General features: G+C 43.8%; 1 protein-coding gene across 3 annotated transcripts in view; it reads right to left on the minus strand.

Annotated features, from left to right (window-relative positions):
- APLF (aprataxin and PNKP like factor) overlaps nt 1-20,111 on the minus strand; it is a 254,569-nt gene that overhangs the window by 152,493 nt on the left and 81,965 nt on the right. For all 3 annotated transcript variants that reach the window (XM_040430044.1, XM_040430043.1, XM_040430045.1), the window contains one exon: nt 998-1,115. In XM_040430044.1, coding sequence (XP_040285978.1) covers nt 998-1,115 — 118 coding nt within the window. The remainder of the gene's footprint in view (nt 1-997; nt 1,116-20,111) is intronic.

Here is a 20,111-nt window from a genome sequence, read left to right on the forward strand (position 1 = left end):
CGGATGTGGCGATAACAATTTTTTTTTTTTTAATTCTGTTTTTAATCATTTTTAAATTACTTAATTGGGGAAAAGGGTGCTTTTTTAAATCTGAAATTTATTTTTATTTTTTTTATAAACCGCTTTTTTTATTTTTTTTATTTTAGACTTTGTGTCCCCCCATAAGGTCATACAAGACCTCTGGGGGACATTTAACATCACACTGATTTCTCCTGTAACTGGGACTGACAGAATAAGAATGATAAGAATTTACTGAAGCTATAATGAGTGTTTATGAAAGCAAGGAATTAGGGTCTCCCCATTAGCAACTGCTGTCAGACCTCCACAGTGTAAAATGTTGCACTTATCCAGTGGGCGAGCAATACATATTTACTGCTGCAATAACCATATCTAAATAACCTGTTTAAAAGAGTATTCGCAGCTGGAACATATATGTCTTATCACTCGGATATGCCAAAAATGTCAGATAGGTTTGGGTCACACCTCTGGGACCCTTCCTGTCTCCAGAACAGGACCTCAAAATGAACGAAGAGCACACCACACATGTGGTCTCTATTCACTGCTATGGGAACATGCTCAGCTGTTTTTGGAAGTCCCATAGGGATGAATGGAGAGTGGCTACGGCTTGCTCTCCCTTCACTATGGGCCCCGTTCTGGAAACTGCGGTGCGTCCCATTTAATAAATATCCTAGAGACATGTCATAAATGTCTCAGATGGGAATACCCCTTTAAGAAGCAGAAATGGATGTGATGTTAGGGTGCCTGCTTTATATTACACTGAACTGCTACAAGTTCTAGAATTGGAAAAAAAAAGAGTGAAGAAATCACCAACATTGAAGGTTTTATAATGTGTACCCACAAGCACAGTGCACTTCCATAATTATAGAGAATCCAGCATGTGACGATTACCAAGAAAAATCTTATTATGGTAGGAGAACGTCTGCTTTTATGAATTTTCAAGATCATAAAGGACTCCAGAAACCAGGGCAAACCTTACCTGCTGTAATAACATGGGAAGGAAGAGCCTGAACTGGAAGATCTCCCTGCAACATCCAGTTTGGAAGAACACGTTTCCTCCGTGCAGGTTGTGACGATTCTCCATCTGCAGCACAGGCCTGTAATGATGAAATTTAACAGTGATTACATTCTGATTTGATGGATAAGTACCCTTAAAACATAATTACACTGCCAGCTCTGAAAAACAAATCACATGCAAAAAGTAATCCTGAGCTGTCTGTATCCACATCAACGCAAGGGGTTTTGTATGCATCTTGTATTAAAGTTGTTGGTCAGCCTTTTCTAACTTATGGCTTATCCTCAGGATAGGCCATCACCAAGGGTCCACCCCGCCGATCCGCTGTTCAGGTGCAGCTCCATTGCCAGAACTAAACAGCATTAACTGTGTAGTGGAGGGAGCTACACAGTTCTGGCACCAACTTGCGGTGTTGGAGCATCAGCGGAAGTGTGGGGTGTTTGACCTCCACCAATCAGCTACTGATGGCTTATCCCGAGGATAGGTCATAACTTAATAAAAAGTAGGACAACCCCTTTAAAGGTATTAAATGTCGTAGGGATTGGCAGAAATCCCAGCAGTGGACAGGGTGTAAGGTCTGTTTCACACTGCCATTATGAGCTCCAGAAGGCTGTTCCAGCACAGAACACATTGTTTTTTGCCGGCAGAATCCAGGCTTATTAGCCAGATAGTGGCCGGTTAGTCAATGGGGCTGCAGGGCATTCCGGTAACATCCGGCAATTCTGGATTCAGAGAGACCGAGCAGACCCGTACAGTCACCTACTGAGCCATGCTTTGCTTCTCCTTTCCCTGTATTTTGCAGATTTCCCAACATGAAAAATTACAGATTTAAACTACTTCAGGCAGATATGTGGTGCAAGGCATGTATGCCAAATTTTTTATCCAAACTGATCCTAAATTCTGTCTCAGTTAGTAAATCTCCTTCATTGTTTCCTTCTCCCAGTATGCACTGTTGAGCTCTCCATGTGTTTGCCAGACTGGTTGGCAAATTATAACGTTCTGTTTTCTGCAACTCAGTGGTAACCTGGCTTCCCGTGCCTGCGATTCTGTCCCCATGCGCAGGTACAGGCACCGGGCTACCTCCCGAAAACTTCCCCCATTGCTGCACGCCGTGTTGACAGGCGCGGGCAGCGGGGTTCATAGCTGTGGTATCTGCTCCTGCCACCAACATCCCCCTCATAGCTCTGAGCAGAGCTTGCCCTCTGGCTCAGAGTTCCTTGTGCGTGTGCGGGCGCACGCCTCCCATCTTCCGCAGCCTATGCCTTGCTTGCAGGAGGTATTTAGGAGCGCCTCCTTCTACAGGAAGGTGCCTGAGCAACTTAGGTTCCGAGCTTGTCTAGCTTCCTGTTTGTTCTGTTGGTTCTTGTCATTCTGTGTACAGGACTTCGGATTACGTTTTATGGACTTTGCCTGATTGCCACCTGCCCTGACTCTGATCTACGTTTATGGACTTTGCATGACTGCTGCCTGCCTTGACTTCTATCTTCGTACCCTGACTACGCTTTCGTCTGATCAGCCTCTGGCCTCCCAGCATCCACTGGGTGTATTGTGTCACCTGGAGGTCAGTCCAGTGGGTTCACACTCTGGTCCCGATTCCCTCATGTTCCAATTCCCCTCTGAGGTAGCACCTGATACACCCCTCTGGAAAGTCTCTCCTCACCATCTGAGGTATCGTGTGAAGAACGAGGGGTGTGCTTAGACATCGTCCTCAGATGGAGTTGGTCACGTGGGGCAGCGGGTCCTCACCCGCTAGTCATAACACTCAGTACATACTGCAACCTATAATACAGTTTACTTCAATATAATATGTTTCATGTGTACAATATCATGAGGCAAATAAACAAACTGCAGATAATTTGCTAAAAGCACTTGGTATTGAAGATTTGTGATGATTTACAATTGTCAAACATCTAAATAACTTCATCACATTCCAGGCAAACAATAAAGCAGGAGCCTGGCTCACAGGAAGCAGTCTGTAACTGTATTACACTCAGTAATACACTTACAGCCAATTCATTACAATGCGGTATATTGTGATGCATTGTAAAGGGGATCAGACCCTCAAAAGTTGAAGTCTCAGAGTGGGACAAAATATAAAGTGAAAAAAAAGTGAAAAAAAAGAAAGTTTAAAAAAAAGCGTCCTTTTCCCAAAATAAAAGTAAAAAAAAAAAAAAAATATATATATATATATATATATATATATATATATATATATATATATATATTTTTTTTTTTTTTTTTTAAAATAGGGAAAAAAAAGAAAATTAGACATATTAGATATCGCCGTGTCCGTATCGACCGGCTCTATAAAAATATCCCATGACCTAACCCTTCAGATAAAAAATGGCCAAGGAGAGAAAAAGGCGCTCATAGGGTAAATAAGTTAAAAGCCGAGCCTTCAAAGTAATAGGAAGAGTGGTACTGCTCACCTGTTGTTGTTGCACCTATTATTCGGTGCAACTGTGATGGCGGTGAAATAGGAGTGATTACGTCTCACTGGTTGATGCTGCCGATTTTTTGTCCGTGTTCCCCTTTGGCGGGGGCCAAGCCGCCGTTTGGGTCGATGAATAGGGTATATTTCCACTGGACCGGGGGTCGAGTGGAGGGGTGGACCGTAGGCGCAAAAACGCAACCAGAGTATTTTTATATAAACCAATATTTTTTTTTATTATTGTTACAGTGACAACGCGTTTCGGGGTTCTGTGGACCCCTTTTTCAAATCGGTGAATGGAACCGCAGGTGGACAGAGCGCTGCTTCCAGCTCCAGGCCACATGTGCCTGGAGCTGGAAGCAGCGCTCTCTCCACCAGCGGTTCCATTCACCGACTTGAAAAAGGGGTCCACAGAACCCCGAAACGCGTTGTCACTGTAACAATAATAAAAAAAACTATTGGTTTATATAAAAATACTCTGGTTGCGTTTTTGCGCCTACGGTCCACCCCTCCACTCAACCCCCGGTCCAGTGGAAATATACCCTAACCCTTCAGATGAACACTATAAAAAAATTTTTAAAAAAAGTTGTCACCTTACATCACTAAAAGTGCAACACCAATATTCATACAAGTGTCAGCAGCGGTATCACAGACCCGGCCTTAATAACAGGGCATGCAATACGCGGCAATTAACCCCTCAGATGCCACATCTGAGGGGTTAACTGCCGCGGATCACATTGCCTGTTATTGAGGCTGGGTGGCGGGTCTGTGATGCCGCTGTCGACACTTGTATAAATGATTTAAAGAGGACCTTTCATGGGTCCAAAGAATATTAACTTAGTAGTAGGCTACATAGAGAGGTGCCCAGGGATCTAAGTGCACTTACTATTATTCCTGGGCGTCGCTCCGTTCACCCGCTGTGGCCCCCGGTATTTTCAACATTCAGAGCAAGGAGGAGGAGACGCCAGTGTCTCTCCTTCTCCCTGACAGCAGCGTTGTCCAATCGCAGCGCAGGGCTCAGAGCCAGGGGGGGGGGGGGGAGGGGGGGGAACTCCCTGGCTCTGCGCTGCGATTGGTCAGCGCTGCTGTCAGGGAGAAGGAGATTCACTGGCGTCTCCTCCTACTTGCTCTGAATTTTGAAAATACCGGGGGTCACAGCGGGCGAACGGAGTGCGCCCCGGAATAATAGTAAGTGCACTTAGATCCCTGGGCACCGCTCTATGCAGCCTGCTACTTAGTTCATATTCTTTAGACCCATGAAAGGTCCTCTTTAATTACATTCATTGGTGGTGCAGTGTGCCCTCCCAAAGTCCCCCCTCCCCCCATTATTAGTATCATTGGTGGCTTAGTGGCCACAGCCCCCCCCCCTCATTGTTATATGGTGGCCATAGGGTCCCCTCCCCTCCATTGGTGGCAGTGGCAGATTACACTGCTGGGGCTCCGACGCTACTGAAGCCCTGGCTGCCATGGTAACCTCCCTGCTGCTGTGTGCACTATGCACAGGGCAGCAGGGAGAGTGTGAGGTCCTAGTCACCCTAATACAGCTCTATCGGGGTGAATAGGACAAGGGATGAAAAGATCCAGGTTATAGCCCCTAAGGGGGGAAATGGTTATTAAATAAAAAGTTTAAAAAAAGTAAAAAAAAATAAAATAAAATACTAAAAGTTTAAATCGCCCCCTTTCCCAATTTTACATATAAAATTTACAAACAATAAAAAACAAAACATATTACATATCGCCACATCCGAAAAAGTGTGAGCTATTAAAATATAAAAAAATATTTCCGCTCTGGTGAAGGCCGTAACAGAAAAAAAAAATTCTAAACCGCGCAATTCGCCATTTTTAGTCACTGTGTCCCCCAAAAGATGTCACTGGATGTGAGAGGTATGTGGTGCTGTATTCTCCTATATGTAGTGCTGGCTCATTACTGTGACCTGCGTCTCATCTTCTCCGTCAAGTCCTTTTTTTTTTTATTATATGCATTTAAAGTTTGGCGACTAAAAAATTTAATTTGGCTCTGGTTATTTTTTTTTTTGCCACGTCCGTAACAACCTGCTCTATAAAAATATCACATGACCTAATCCCTCATGTGAACACTGTAAAAAATAAAAAAAAATAGCCCAAAAAAATTAGCCCCTACATAAGCCAAAAAACAAACAAAACAAAACTTTGGCTTTCAGAATATGGAGACGCAAAAAATTCTTTTTTTTCAAAAATGCTTTATTATGTAGAACTGAAACAAACAACCCAAAAAAGTAGTCATATTTGGTATTGTAGCCTCTGTAACAACCTGCTCCATAAAAATATCACATGATCTAACCTGTCAGATAAACATTGTAAATAACAGAAAATAAAAACGGTGCCAAAACAGCTATTTTTTGTTACCTTGCCTCACAAGAAGTGTAATATATAGCAACCAAAAAATTATATGTACCCTAAAATAGTTCCAACAAAACTGCCACCGTACCCTATAGCTTGCAAAATGGGGTCACTTTTTTGGAGTTTCCACTCTAGGGGTGCATCATGGGGGCTTCAAATGGGACATGGTGTCAAAAAACCAGTCCAGCAAAATCTGCCCTCCAAAAACCATATGGCGTTCCTTTCTATACATTTCATACAGAAATTTACAACCACATATGGGGTTTCTGTAAACTACAGAAATAGGGCAATAAATATTGAGTTTTGTTTTGCTGTTAACCCTTGCTTTGTTACTGGAAAAAATATTAAAATGGAAAATCTGCCAAAAAAGTGAAATTCTGAAATTTCATCTCCATTTTCCATTAATTCTTGTAGAACACCTAAAGGGTTAACAAAGTTTGTAAAATCAGCTTTGAATACCTTGAGGGGTGTAGTTTCTAAAATAGGGTCACTTTTGGGTGGTTTATATTATGTAAGCCTCACAAAGTGACTTCAGACCTGAACTGATCCTTAAAAAGTGGGTTTTGCTTTTAAACTTCTAACGTCCCCAAAAAATAAAATGGCATTAAAAAAATGATCCAAACATGAAGTAGACATATGGGGAATGTAAAGTAATAACTATTTTTAGAGGTATTACTATCTATTATAAAAGTAGAAAAATTAAAATTTGCTAATTTTTCAAAATTTTGGGGTAAATTTGGTATTTTTTTATAAATAAAAATAAAATATTTTGACTCTATTTTACCACTGCCTCTCAGGCTATGAGCTGAGCACTGCGATTAGCCAGCGCTACAGCATAGGAGAAAGAGACGCCTGGAGGTTCCCCTGGGTGGAGCCTAACTATGAAGATACCGGAGGCTATAACGGGAGAACGGAGCGGCGCCCAGGTATAACAGTAAGTGCAGGGGGATCCCTGGGCGCCGCTCTACATGGCTGTATAGTTAGTTTAGATGTTTTATTCTGGTGAAAGGTCCTCTTTATAACCCATGTACAATGATTGTTCTTGAGCTTGACAGCTGGAAATGGATGTAGAGCAATTCATCCAGTAGCTACTGTTATCAGGCATTCATTTAAAGAAGTTTGCTGGAAAAATAACTGATGGCTGAACCTTGGGATAGGCCATCATTCTGAGATGAGTGCAAGTACAACCTTCAGTATATCCAACAATCAGCAGAAAAAGGGGCTGTGGTGCTCATTTTACAGTGCTGCTTTAGCCCATGAGACTGTGACCAGTAGTGCAGCTCAACCCCATTCACTTTAATATAGCAAGGGTGCATTTCCAGACAAAGATAAACATTGTTTGGCGTATGTGTCAGGAAAAAGTACAGATTTATGGTCTTCTATATCCATGTTGGATTCACAAAAAAACTCTGTGCCGTTTTTTGCGGAACGCAAATTGCGGATCCGCAAAAAACGGATGTCGCCTGCGTGCCTTCCGCCATTTGCGGAACAGGAGGCCAATTATAGAAATGCCTAATCTTGTCTGCAAAATGGACAAGAATAGGACATGCCTCATAATTTTTGCGGGGCCATGGAACGGAGCAACGGATGAGGACAGCACACAGAGTCCTGTCTGCATCTTTTGCGGACCCATTGAAATTAATGGTTCCGTATAGGGACCGTATACGGAATAAAAAACGGCCCGTATACGGAACGCAAAAACCGTTCGTGTGAACGAACCCTTAAAGGGATGTTCCTAATGATATTAATCAGCCAATTATAAAATTATTTTATTTCCAGTTTCTTGCAAATCTTCACCCAAAGGTGAGACTGATTCTGCAAAAACAGACTACATCGTTTGTTTGTACTCTGTAACCATAGAAACACACACATACACATCCCAATTGAGCTGTGGATCTCTGCAGCTCCTTCAGAGTGACAATGGGTCTCTATGTTTCTTGTCTAATTAGTGCTCTCGTTGCCTGGGCTGTAAGTTTAAATGGACTGCCATGACTTGGTAGGTTTGCAATTATACCATACGCCTTCCATTTTTGGATGATGGGATGTGGATATTTTTTTTTATAGCCCAAGTCCTCCTGCACACGAAGGTGTGCTTCCCGTAGCCGTATTGCGGACCGCATTTGCGGATCCGCAATACACAGGCACCGTTCCGTGGCTATTCTGCATCACGGATGCGGACCCATTCACTTCAATGGGTCCGCAAATCCGGAGATGCGGAATGGTGCGGAACGGAACCCTACGGGAGCACTATGGAGTGCTTCCGTGGGGTTTCGTCCCGTACTTCCGTTCCACAAAAAGATAGAACATATCCTATCTTTTTGCGGAACGGCCGGATCGCGGACCCATTAAAGTGAATGGCTTCGCGATCCGCTGCGGCTGCCCCACGGACGGTGTTCGTGCATTGCGGCCCGCATTTTGCGAGTCGCAACACGACCACGGGGCACATACGTTCGTGTGCAGGAGGCCTAACTCTGCTTTATACTTTTCCACAACTTTATCCCTGACCTGTCTGGTGTGTTCCTTGGTCTTCATGATGCTTTTTGATCACTAATGTTCTCTATCAAGGCCTTCACAAAACAGCTGTAGTTATACTGAGAATACATTACACACAGGTAGACTCTATTTACTAATTAGGTAACTTCTGAAGGCAATTGGTCACACTGGATTTTAATTAGTGGTATCAGAGAACAGGGGACTGAGTACAAATGCACATCAAACTTTCCAGATTTTTATTCATTAAAATTTTTGAAAACCATGTATCATTTTCTTTTCACTTCACACATACTTGCTACTTTGTGTTGGTTTACCACATAAACTCCCAATAAAAGACACTTAAGGCCTCTTGCACATGAATGTTGTGGATCCGTTCCGTGCATTGGGGACCACAATCTGCAGTCCCCAATGCATGGGCAACATCCGTACGGCGGCCGGGACGGATCTAGACCCATTCAATTAAAATGGGTCCATGATCCATCCACACCGCAAAAATATAGAACAAGTTCTATTTTTTTGCAGTGCGGAGGCACGGACAGAAACACCATGGAAGCACTCTGTAGTGCATCCGTTCCGCATCTCCGTGATAGCGGACCCATTCAGGTGAATGGGTCCGCATCCGTGTGCAAGAGGCCTAAGGGCTCTTTCACACTTGCGTTATTGTCTTCCGGCATAGAGTTCCGTCGTCGGGGCTCTATGCCGGAAGAATACTGATCAGGATTATCCTAATGCATTCTGAATGGAGAGTAATCCGTTCAGGATGCATCAGGATGTCTTCAGTTCCGGTACGGAACGTTTTTTGGCCGGAGAAAATACCGCAGCATGCTGCGCTTTTTGCTCCGGCCAAAAATCCTGAAGACTTGCCGCAAGGCCGGATCCGGGATCAATGCCCATTGAAAGGCATTGATCCGGATCCGGCCTTAAGCTAAACGTCGTTTCGGCGCATTGCCGGACCCGACGTTTAGCTTTTTCTGAATAGTTACCATGGCTACGGGACGCTAAAGTCCTGACAGCCATGGTAAGTGTAGCGGGGAGCAGGGGAGCAGCATACTTACCGTCCGTGCGGCTCCCCGGGCGCTCCAGAGTGACGTCAGGGCGCCCCAAGCGCATGGATCACGTGATCACATGGATCACGTCATCCATGCGCATGGGGCGCTCTGACGTCATTCTGGAGCGCCCGGGGAGCCGCACGGACTGTAAGTATACCGCTCCCCCGCTCCCCGCTCCTACTATGGCAACCAGGACTTTAATAGCGTCCTGGGTGCCATAGTAACACTGAAAGCATTTGGAAGACGGTTCCGTCTTCAAATGCTTTCAGTACACTTGCGTTGTTACGGATCCGGCAGGCACCTCCGGCAACGGAAGTGCATGCCGGATCCCAACAACGCAAGTGTGAAAGAGGCCTTAGTCTGTGGGTGTAACATGAAAAAAATGTGGAAAAGTTCAATGGGTATCAATACCTTTTCAAGATACTGTAGACATGTATAGGAGGTGCAGTTAAAAAAAAGAAAAAAAGAGAGAGATTTTAACCCTTTCAACCCTTGGCCAGTTTTCACCTTCCTGCCCAGGCCACTTTTTGCAAATCCGTCACTTTATGTGGTGTAGGGGATCAGCTCTCTTTCGGGGGTCATTCTCACAGATATCGTCAGGACACCAAGTTTAAGATCCAAACACGGTGCTTTATTGCGGCACATCCGCATAAACATAAACATAAACAATAATACAAAATAATAAACAGTCGCCCGGCTGGACTCTAACTAAACAAATAGATCCCTGACTCACCTAAGTCCCTGTTCACACCCTGTGAACACGTGCGGCTTTCTGAGCCAATGTCCCACAGCCTCCTGGCTGTACCGAGCACAGTACGCCCACTGTCTCCAGTCCAGTGTCTCTTGGGGAATCGTGGTCTCTCAGCCCTCCTGGCTTGGACCACACTGACAGAGCCTCCAGGCCTCTGTCCACAGGTAACACACTCCCCCCTTGCTGATACCCTGGGAGGTGCTTTGTGCCAGCCTGATTACTTCCAGCTGGTCTCGCCTGTGGTGGAATAGGGGTGTGGACCGAACTATCCACCCCTTCCTTGCCTCTACCCTGCGTGAGACCTGTCACTGTCCCACAGTGGTAATAACTTTAAAATGCTTTTACCTATCCAGTCCATTCTGACACTGTTTTTAGTCACATATTGTGATTCATGACAGTGGTAAAATGGAGTCAAAAAATTTCATTTTTATGAAAAAAAATAAAAATAAAAAATTCACTAGAAATCTTGAAAGAAAAAGTGCAAATTTCAGAATTTTAATTTCTCTACTTTTATAATAGATAGTAATAACTCCAAAAATAGTTATTACTTTACATTCCCCATATGTCTACTTCATGTTTGGATTATTTTGTGAATGCCATTTTTATTTTTTGCGGATGTTACAAGGCTTAGAAATTTAGCAGCAAAACGTGAAATTTTTCTGAAAATTTCCAAAACCCACTTTTTAAGGACCAGTTCAGGTCAGAAGTTATTTTGTGAGGGTTACATAATAGAAACCAACCGAAAATGACCCCATTTCAGAAATTACACCCCAAGGTATTCAAAACTGATTTTACAAAATTTGTTAACCCTTTAGGTATTCCACAAGAATGAATAGAAAATGGAGATGAAATTTCAGAATTTCCCTTTTTTGGCAGATTTTCCATTTTAATAAAAAAAATTCTGCTAACAAAGCAAGGGTTAACAGCCAAACAAAACTCAATATTTATTTCCCTGATTCTGAAATTTACAGAAACGCCCCATATGTGGTCGTAAACTGCTGTATGGGCACACGGCAGGGCGCAAAAGGAAAGGAGCGCCATATGGTTTTTGGAGGGCACATTTTGCTGGACTGGTTTTTTGACACCATGTCCCATTTGAAGCCCCCCTGATGTACCCCTAGAGTAGAAAGTCCAAAAAAGTGACCCCATTTTGGAAACTATGGGATAAGGTGGCAGTTTTGTTGGTACTTTTTTAGGGCACATATGATTTTTGGTTGCTCTATATTACACTTTTTGTGAGGCAAGGTAACAGAAAACAGCTGTTTTGGCTCAGTTTTAATTTTTTGTTATTTACAGTGTTCATCTGACAGGTTAGATCATGTGGAATTTTTTATAGAGCAGGTTGTTACGGACGCAATACCAAATATGGCTTTTTTTGGTTGTTTGTTTCAGTTTTACATAATAAAGCATTTTTGAAAAAAATTTTTTTTTTTGTGTCTCCATATTTCTTACCTAAAACTTTACATTTTTTTGTAAAACTTTTACCTTTTTATTTTATTTATTTTTTCATTTTATTTTTTGTCCCACTCTGGGACTTCAATTTTTGGGGGCTCTGATCCCCTTTACAATGCATCACAATACTTCTGTATTGTGATGCATTGGCTGTAAATGTATTACAGACAGTAATACACTTCAGTCAGCTTGCCTGTGAGATCCAGGGGGCTGGATCTCACAGGCTGTCATGGAAGGCAGCCACGATGCCTAAGTAAGGCATCGGGCTGCCTTTCCTGCCATCGGGTCCCCGTCACAGCAGAGCGGAGACCCGATGGAAGCTCTCTGCACACATCGCACGTGCCGCGGTCAGCGCTGACCGTGGCACATCAAGGTTTAATGTGTGACTGCCGGATCTGGCAGGCGCAGCTCCTGCACCCGCCCGATCAGCGCGCCGTAATAGGACTCCGCTGGGCGGCAAGTCACGTCCTGCTGCGCTGTACTATTACGGTGCTGGTTGGGAAGGGGTGAAAACAAATCTACTGGGTGAAAATTTCCTTGAAGTTATTTCTCTCAATATTAAGAAGATTTCATAAAGGCAGATCAACAGGGAGAAGGAAACGTAAGAAAACCCGACAGAGAAGAAAAACTTTTCAAAGGAAAACTTTACAAACTTAGATTTCTTTTGCAACAAATAATATGAAAATTGATAACTCCTCAGATAAAATGTTTATTAGAGATGCCCATTTAATGTTTAGTGAAGACAGGCCTACAGAAAAGAAGATATAAAAGGCCATTAATAGGCACAGAGGAAAGGGTGAAATTTTAATTTACACGATTATACAGTCTTCTTACTCGTTTGATCTAATGCAAGAATGTATCACCAAGAGTACAGTATACCAGCCCTAGCTTCGGGCTGCCAAGTAATCCGCAGCAATTCTTCTCCCTCTGAAGCTTGGAGAGAAGAGAATTATCAGAGACAAGCTGGAATTGATGGAAATAATAGAATTCCTGCTGAGGATCAGTATGGGATCAGCAGCGGAGGAAGGTACAAGCTAAGATGCAATCACAATAATTGCGAAATGCAATCCCAAATACTCTAGAAGGCAAGCAATAAGTCATTTGCAATATGACACACAGAAGCCAAAGCCTCTGAGATGTCACACATAAAAGTGTCAGCATCAGCATTTTTTATTTAATAACTAGCAATGAGATATTTATTCTCGGTAGCTACACTGGCTTGCAGCTCGGTGACTTAAAACTTGCTATGAACAGGAAAACTTCACATGGATTAAACTTTTTGGATTATGCATATAAAAGAATTTCTGGAAAATCTAAGGCGATTGAGCCGACACTGACAATGTATAAACTGCTAGAGAAGCTTGGTCAACGAACACACAACCAAAGTGGTGCACCCTTTATTTTGGGTTCTGCAGCAGGGTATATGTTGAGGCAGGATCATATTAATACTGGGCGACATCTATCCTTCCTGTGGTACAGGCTGCCACTGTGGCGTGGTAATAGTCCTACAGATGCCATATACCATTCCAAGCTCTTTCAACTAGGAGCCATGGTTCAGCCTCGGTGGTTGTTATCTGCTGTGCAAGGGAAAGCCATCCAGTCCCGGACATTCTCGATGGGGGAGAGATCTGGCAATCGAGCTGGCCAATTAGTACAAAGACAGAAGCTGCTTTCATCACTGAACACTATCGTTTGCCACTGATGGCCACATCAGAGTACGCACAAGGGCTCTGTCATGCATAATGTGGAGACACTCAGGACCAACACCAGGTGTAATGTTGTAGGGTGCAATTAGTTACCATGCAAATTCCCGTCTGGCATTTGTGGAGTGAACATTGACCAGCCTTCAGCATGTCCAGGACATTGTGGAACCAGTCCTAGTGACTTAATGGCTCTCTGAAAAAGGAAAGGTGGAATCTGATTGGTTGCCAACTTAGCAAGTTTTCCTTTACACCAGTTTTGATAAATCTCCCCCCTTGTGTTCCAAGATAATGCCCTCCCAGATACAACCTTACAATGTGCTCTTCAGGGGATCCAGCAGCTCTCCTGACCAGCTTGATCAACTAATCTTTCCCCCATCAAAAATATCTGGGACTGAATAGGGAGATGGATCTCCTATGCATCTCATGATAGGTCGTCAATATCAGATTGGAGGGGGTCTGACACCCGGCACCCCCGCCAATCAGCTGTATGAGGAGACACGCAGGCAGTGTGTTCACGTGCCGTCTCTCTTCCTGTTCACTGCTGCTGTTTATGGCAAAGACCATAGACAGCAGCAGTGAAAAGGGAGACGGCACAGGAGAGACGCTGTCTCCTCATACAGCTGATCTGACATTGATGACCTATCCTGAGGATAGCTCATCAATAGTAAGAGCCCGGACAACCCCTTTAAGTTGTGTTTCCTGGTTTTAGAAACACCCTACATGTGGTCCTAATTTTTTGCCTGAACATATGAGAAGGTTCAGGAGTAAAGGAGCACCATGTGCAGTTTGAGGTCCAGTGTGGTGATCTACACTGTTTTTGCTGACAACTCTAGAGGTTCTGGGGTGAAGTAGTAAATGGAACCCCCGAGAAGTGACCCCATTTTGGAGACCCCACCCAGCAAAATATCTACTAAGGGATGGAGTGAGCATTGTGACACCACAGGTATTTGTAGAAATTAATCTACAGCTGACCATGCAAAATAAAAATGGCAATGTTTCTATAGATATGGCATTTCAGTACCCAATATGCTGTGCCATCTGAGACTTACTCGAAACTACATGAATTGATAGGTGGGTTCTGCTGGGTACAGAAATGGCATAAATGTGGACATAAGCTGCTGTATGGGCACGGATTTTGCTGTTTTTGGGTGCTACATCATATATGCAGATATCCTGAACTACCTGTAGAGAGGAAACCCCTAATTAGTGACCTCATTTTGGAAACTGCAACCTTCAAGTTAGTTATAAAGGGGAACAGCAATACATAATGGGGGAGATGTATCAAACTGGTGTAAAGTAGAACTGGCTTAGCAACCAATCAGATTCCACCTTTCATTTTTCACAGCTCCTTTGGAAAATGATAGGTGGAATCTGTCTGGTTGCTATTGGCAACTAAGCCAGTTCTACTTTACACCAGTTTGATAAATCTCGTCAAAACATTTTTGAGGAAAAAAAAAAAAATTGTTGCCATTTTCTGTGAGCCATTTTTAACTTTTCTGGTGATAGTCTTGTGTAAGGGTTTGTTTTTTTGCGGGATGAATTGAATTGTTTTTATTGGCACCATTTTCGGGTATGTATAACAAAAAGGACCATTTTGGCATTGTTTTCATATTTTTCTTTACTATGTTCCCCTGATTCTATAGAGACAGTCCATACTGATGTCTATTTTTTTAATTTTTTACAAAATTGCTAGAAGGGGAGTTTTTTTAATTTATTTTTTTACTTGAGAGTTTATATATTTTTATAAAACACTTGAATTTTGTTTTAACTTTTTAATTTTCAACTTTTGAGGGACTGGTTGCTGATACAATGCAGTACAATACATACAGTACTGTACTGCTTCGTAACCGTCAGTTTCACACTGACAGTTGCCTGAGGCTGGGTTCACACCTGAGCGTTTTACAGCGCATTCCTACGCGCTGTAAAACGCTCAACAGGCAAGAACCAATGATTCCCTATGGGCATGGTTCTCATCTGAGCGTTTTACAGCGCGTACAAACGCGCTGTAAAACGCCCTACGCCCCAAGAAGTACAGGAGCTTCTTTGGGGCGTATTGTCGCGCGTTCCCGCGCATAGACTTCAGCGGGAACGCGTGACAATAGGCGTTTCTTGTTTGCTCATTTAAAAACCTCTGTACTCACTTTCACTATGAATGCACTGCAGCAAGCGGCAGCGAGCTGGCTGGCGGGCGCGTGACTGACGTCAATTAGTAACGCTCCTGCTTCCTGAATTAAGTGGGAGGAGCGTTACTAAGTGACGTCAGTCATGCGCCGGCCGGCCAGCTTGCTGCAGTGCATTCATAGTGAAAGTGAGTACAGAGGCTTGCCATTTTATCAATAGGAGAGAGCTTGTTTCAGACAGTAGTAAAAATACTTTACACACAAAGCCAGTTATGTTCGCAGTTTAGGACACATGAGGGGACACATAGGGCCATGAGGGGGACAAGCATAAGATGCTATATGTGTGTCTTATGCTGGCCCCCCTCATGGCCCTATGTGTCATAGCACACATCCCCTATAACAGTGCCATCCACAGGTCCCCCATAAGTGTCCTCCACAGATCCCCCATAACACTGTCCTCCACAGATCCCAACACGCGCGTATTACGAGTGTTTCCTAAATACAAAAACGCCCCAAAATACACCTCAAAAACGCCTGAAAAAAAACGCCTGTAAAATGCGCATACCCAATACGCTCAGGTGTGAACCCAGCCTAAGACCCAGCCTGTGCTTGGGCCTTATAGGCTTCCATAGCAAGCAGGCTCGGAGGCCTTTGTATGGTCTCCAGCTGCCATGGCAACCACTGCACTGTGAGGAGCTGATAAACAGCCGCGTCAAAGGGCTTAAACCGCCGGTACCAGACTTATCTTCCGGCCAGTTACAGCTTTAGTGCCCGCTCGTTCAGTATACATATGGCGCAGGTCAGGAATGCCTTATGGGTGAATTGAGGTTTATTGGTTTAGACTGAAAATTGGCTTTAAGATCATATCTAAAGAGTTGTGGTCAATGATTCCTACTTTGAATGGTCCCCGGTTATAAGCGGTGTACCCCAAGGTTCTGTGCTGGGTCCGCTTTTATACAACTTATTCATTAATGACAGAGGATGGAATTAATAGTACTGTTTCTAGTTTTGCGGATGACACCAGACTTTGTAATACAGTCCAGTCTATGGAAGATGTTAATAAGTTACAAGCTGACTTGGACAAACTTACTGTTTGGGCCTCCACTTGGCAAATGAGGTTCAATATAGAGGAATGTAAGGTTATGCACCTGGGGGCTAATAATCTGCATGCAGCATATGTCCTAGGGAAAGTAAAACTGTAAGGCCCCTTTCACACAGGCGTTGCGGGAAAATGTGCGGGTGCGTTGCGGGAACACCCGCAATTTTTCCGCGCGAGTGCAAAACATTGTAATGCGTTTTGCACTCGCGTGAGAAAAATCGCGCGTGTTTGGTACCCAAACCCGAACTTCTTCACAGAAGTTCGGGCTTGGGATCGGTGTTCTGTAAATAGTATTATTTTCCCTTATAACATGGTTATAAGGGAAAATAATAGCATTCTGAATACAGAATGCATAGTAAAACAGGGCTGGAGGGGTTAAAAAAAAAAAAAAAATCATTTAACTTACCTTAATCCACTTGCTCGCGATGCCCGGCATCTCCGTCTGACTCTTTTACTGTATAGGACCTGTGGAGAGCATTAACTATAGTTTAAGGACCTGGGATGACGTCACTCTGGTCATCACATGGTACGTCACATGATCTTTTACCATGGTGAATCACCATGGTAAAAGATCATGTGACGTACCATGTGATGACCGGAGTGACGTCATCCCAGGTCCTTAAACTATAGTTAATGCTCTCCACAGGTCCTATACAGTAAAAGAGTCAGACGGAGATGCCGGCTACGCGAGCAAGTGGATAAAGGTGAGTTAAATGACTTTTTATTTTTTTTTAACCCCTCCAGCCCTGTTTCACTTAGCATTCTGTATTCAGAATGCTATTATTTTCCCTTATAACCATGTTATAAGGGAAAATAATAAGGTTCGGGTCTCCATCCCGATCGTCTCCTAGCAACCGTGCGTGAAAATCGCACCGCATCCGCACTTGCTTGCGGATGCTTGCGATTTTCACGCAACCCCATTCATTTCTATGGGGCCTGCGTTACGTGAAAAACGCACAAAGAGGAGCATGCTGCGATTTTCACGCAACGCAAAAGTGATGCGTGAAAATCACCGCTCGTGTGCACAGCCCCATAGAAATGAATGGGTCAGTATTCAGTGCGGGTGCAATGAGTTCACCTCCCGCATCGCATCCGCGCGGAATACTTGCTCGTGTGAAAGGGGCCTAAGAATTTTAATAGAGAAGGATATGGGTGTATTAGTAAATTCTAAACTAAATAACAGCATGCAATGCCAGTCAGGTGTCTCTAAGGCCAACAGAATTTTGTCTTGTATTAAAAGGAGGTATGGACTCACAGGACAGGGATGTAATATCGCCACTATACAAAGCGTTGGTGCGGCCTCACCTGGAATACGTGGTTCAGTTCTGGGCACCTTTCCATAAAAAGAATGCCCTGGAGTTAGAAAAAGTGCAAAGGAGAACAACTAAACTCATAAAGGGCCTGAAGGATCTTAGCTATGAGCAAAGGTTAAACAAACTGAATTTTTTAGTCTTGAAAAAAGACGCCTAAGCGGGAACATGATTAACCTGTATAAATAAATAAATAAAAGGACCATACAAAAAATATCGAGGGAAGCGATTCTGTGTTAAACCCCCTCAAAAAACAAAGGGCCACTCCCTACGCCTGGAGAAGAAAAGATTCAGTAATAAGAGGCGACAAGCATTCTTTACAGTAAGGGCTGAGAATCTCTGCAATAGCCGCAAGAGCTGGTCACAGCAAGTACAGGAGATAAAAGGAAAAAGGAAAGAGGACGTTGATCCGGGGATTTGTTCTGATTGCCACATCTGGTGTTGAGTTATTTTTTTCCCCTTATAGGGTTGACATTTACTTAAAAGCGTACTAGTGAGAAAAAGAAAGAAAATGATAACTGAATACATTACTGCTGCCGACATCCGTAACTCTGAAATTATAATAAATGCCAGGAAAAAAAAGCCCTCACAAAGCTCTATCATATTGGCTCTCAGAATATGGACACACAAAAACAAGTGATTTTTTTTAAACAAAGTTTTTTATTGAAAAAGTAGTGAAACATTAAAAGGGATTGTCCGGGTTGAACCCGGACATACCCCCATTTTCACCCAGGCAGCCCACATTTGCATGCTCTGGTGCTTTTTCTGGAGATCCAGTCATGTACTCGGGGGCTCTTCATAGGGTAAGCTAGGCAGAAGCTTCCGCCTAGCAGTAAGCCTGGTGACGTCACCAGCACTGATGGGCAGGTTTTAGCGCTGTCCTAGCCTGTAAAATGGCTAGGGCACCGCTAAAGCCCGCCCATCAGTGCCAATGACATCACCGGCAACAGTGCAAGGCGGAAGCCTCTGCCTAGCAGTGTGAAAATATAAACAAACAAGCCCTTGCCCTGCGTGATCCAGCACAGGGCAAGGGAGAGAACTGGAGCATGAAATTCTCCGATGCTCATGTTAGATGGGCCGGAGGAGTGAAAATAGGGTTATGTCCGGGTTCAGCTCTGAACCCAGACAACCCTTTTAAGAAAACGATATACATTTGGAATCGCCATAATCGGACTGACCTGCAGGAAAAAGTTAAAAGGAGTCTGTCATCACAGTTTCACCTTTTTAACCCTTCCCATAGCTTTCTAGCAGCATTACAATTGATAAAAACTTTACCTTTATAAGCAATCGTGGACTTATAAAACTGGCAAAAATCATCTTAGTAGGATATGCAAATGAGGTCTCGCAAGTGCCCAGGGACGGCGTCAACCTCGTAGGTGCCCAGGCAGCTCTGCCTTATCGTCGCTTCCCCCCGCCCAGTCTTTCCCTCTGCCCGCCCATCTTTTTACTTCTTCTCTCGCCGAGATCCCGCGCCGGCTATCGGCTGTGATGCCGTACCAGGAATGGACATTGCAGTGCGCATGCGCCGGACTCAGCGCGCAGGCGCGGGATCTCGGCGAGAGAAGAAGTAAGAAGATGGATGGGCAGAGGGAAAGGATGGGCGGGCAGAGGGAAAAACTGGGCGGAGGAAAGCGACGATAAGGCAGAGCTGCCTGGGCACCTACGAGGTTGACGCCGCCCCAGGGCACTTGCGAGCCCTCATTTGCATATCATACTAAGATGATTTTTGCCAGTTTTATAAGTCCACGATTGCTTATAAAGGTAACGTTTTTATCAACTGTAATGCTGCTAGAAAGCTATAGGAAGGGTTAAAAAGGTGAAACTGTGATGACAGACTCCCTTTAACATGTAAATTATACCGCAGAATACGTGCTATAAGAGTGGAATCCCAAAAAGTTGTGGAAATGCAGTTTTTTCTATACGCCCACTCAACAAAAAGCCATTAAAAATATGAGTCATCCCACAAAAGTCAGGTCCTCATTCACCTACATCAATGGAAATATAAAAAATAGTTTGCTTCCTCAATATCAGGTTAAAGGGATTCTGTCAGCTAGTTTGAGCCTATAGAGCTGAGGACATGCGCTGCTAGATCGCCACTAGCACATCCACAATATACATTTCCCATAGCTCTGAGTGCTTTTATTCAATCAAAAAAACGATTTTATATATATGAAAATGAGGCAAGTAAGGAGCCCAAGGGGCTGTTACCAACATTCCAGGAGCCCAGCCATGCCCACTGTGAAGCAGCCCAGCACCGCCCGCATCCTCTGAATATCCTCCTTTCTCCCCTG

This window comes from Bufo bufo, chromosome 4 (genome assembly GCF_905171765.1).
Source record: "Bufo bufo chromosome 4, aBufBuf1.1, whole genome shotgun sequence".
Classification (NCBI taxonomy): domain Eukaryota; kingdom Metazoa; phylum Chordata; class Amphibia; order Anura; family Bufonidae; genus Bufo; species Bufo bufo.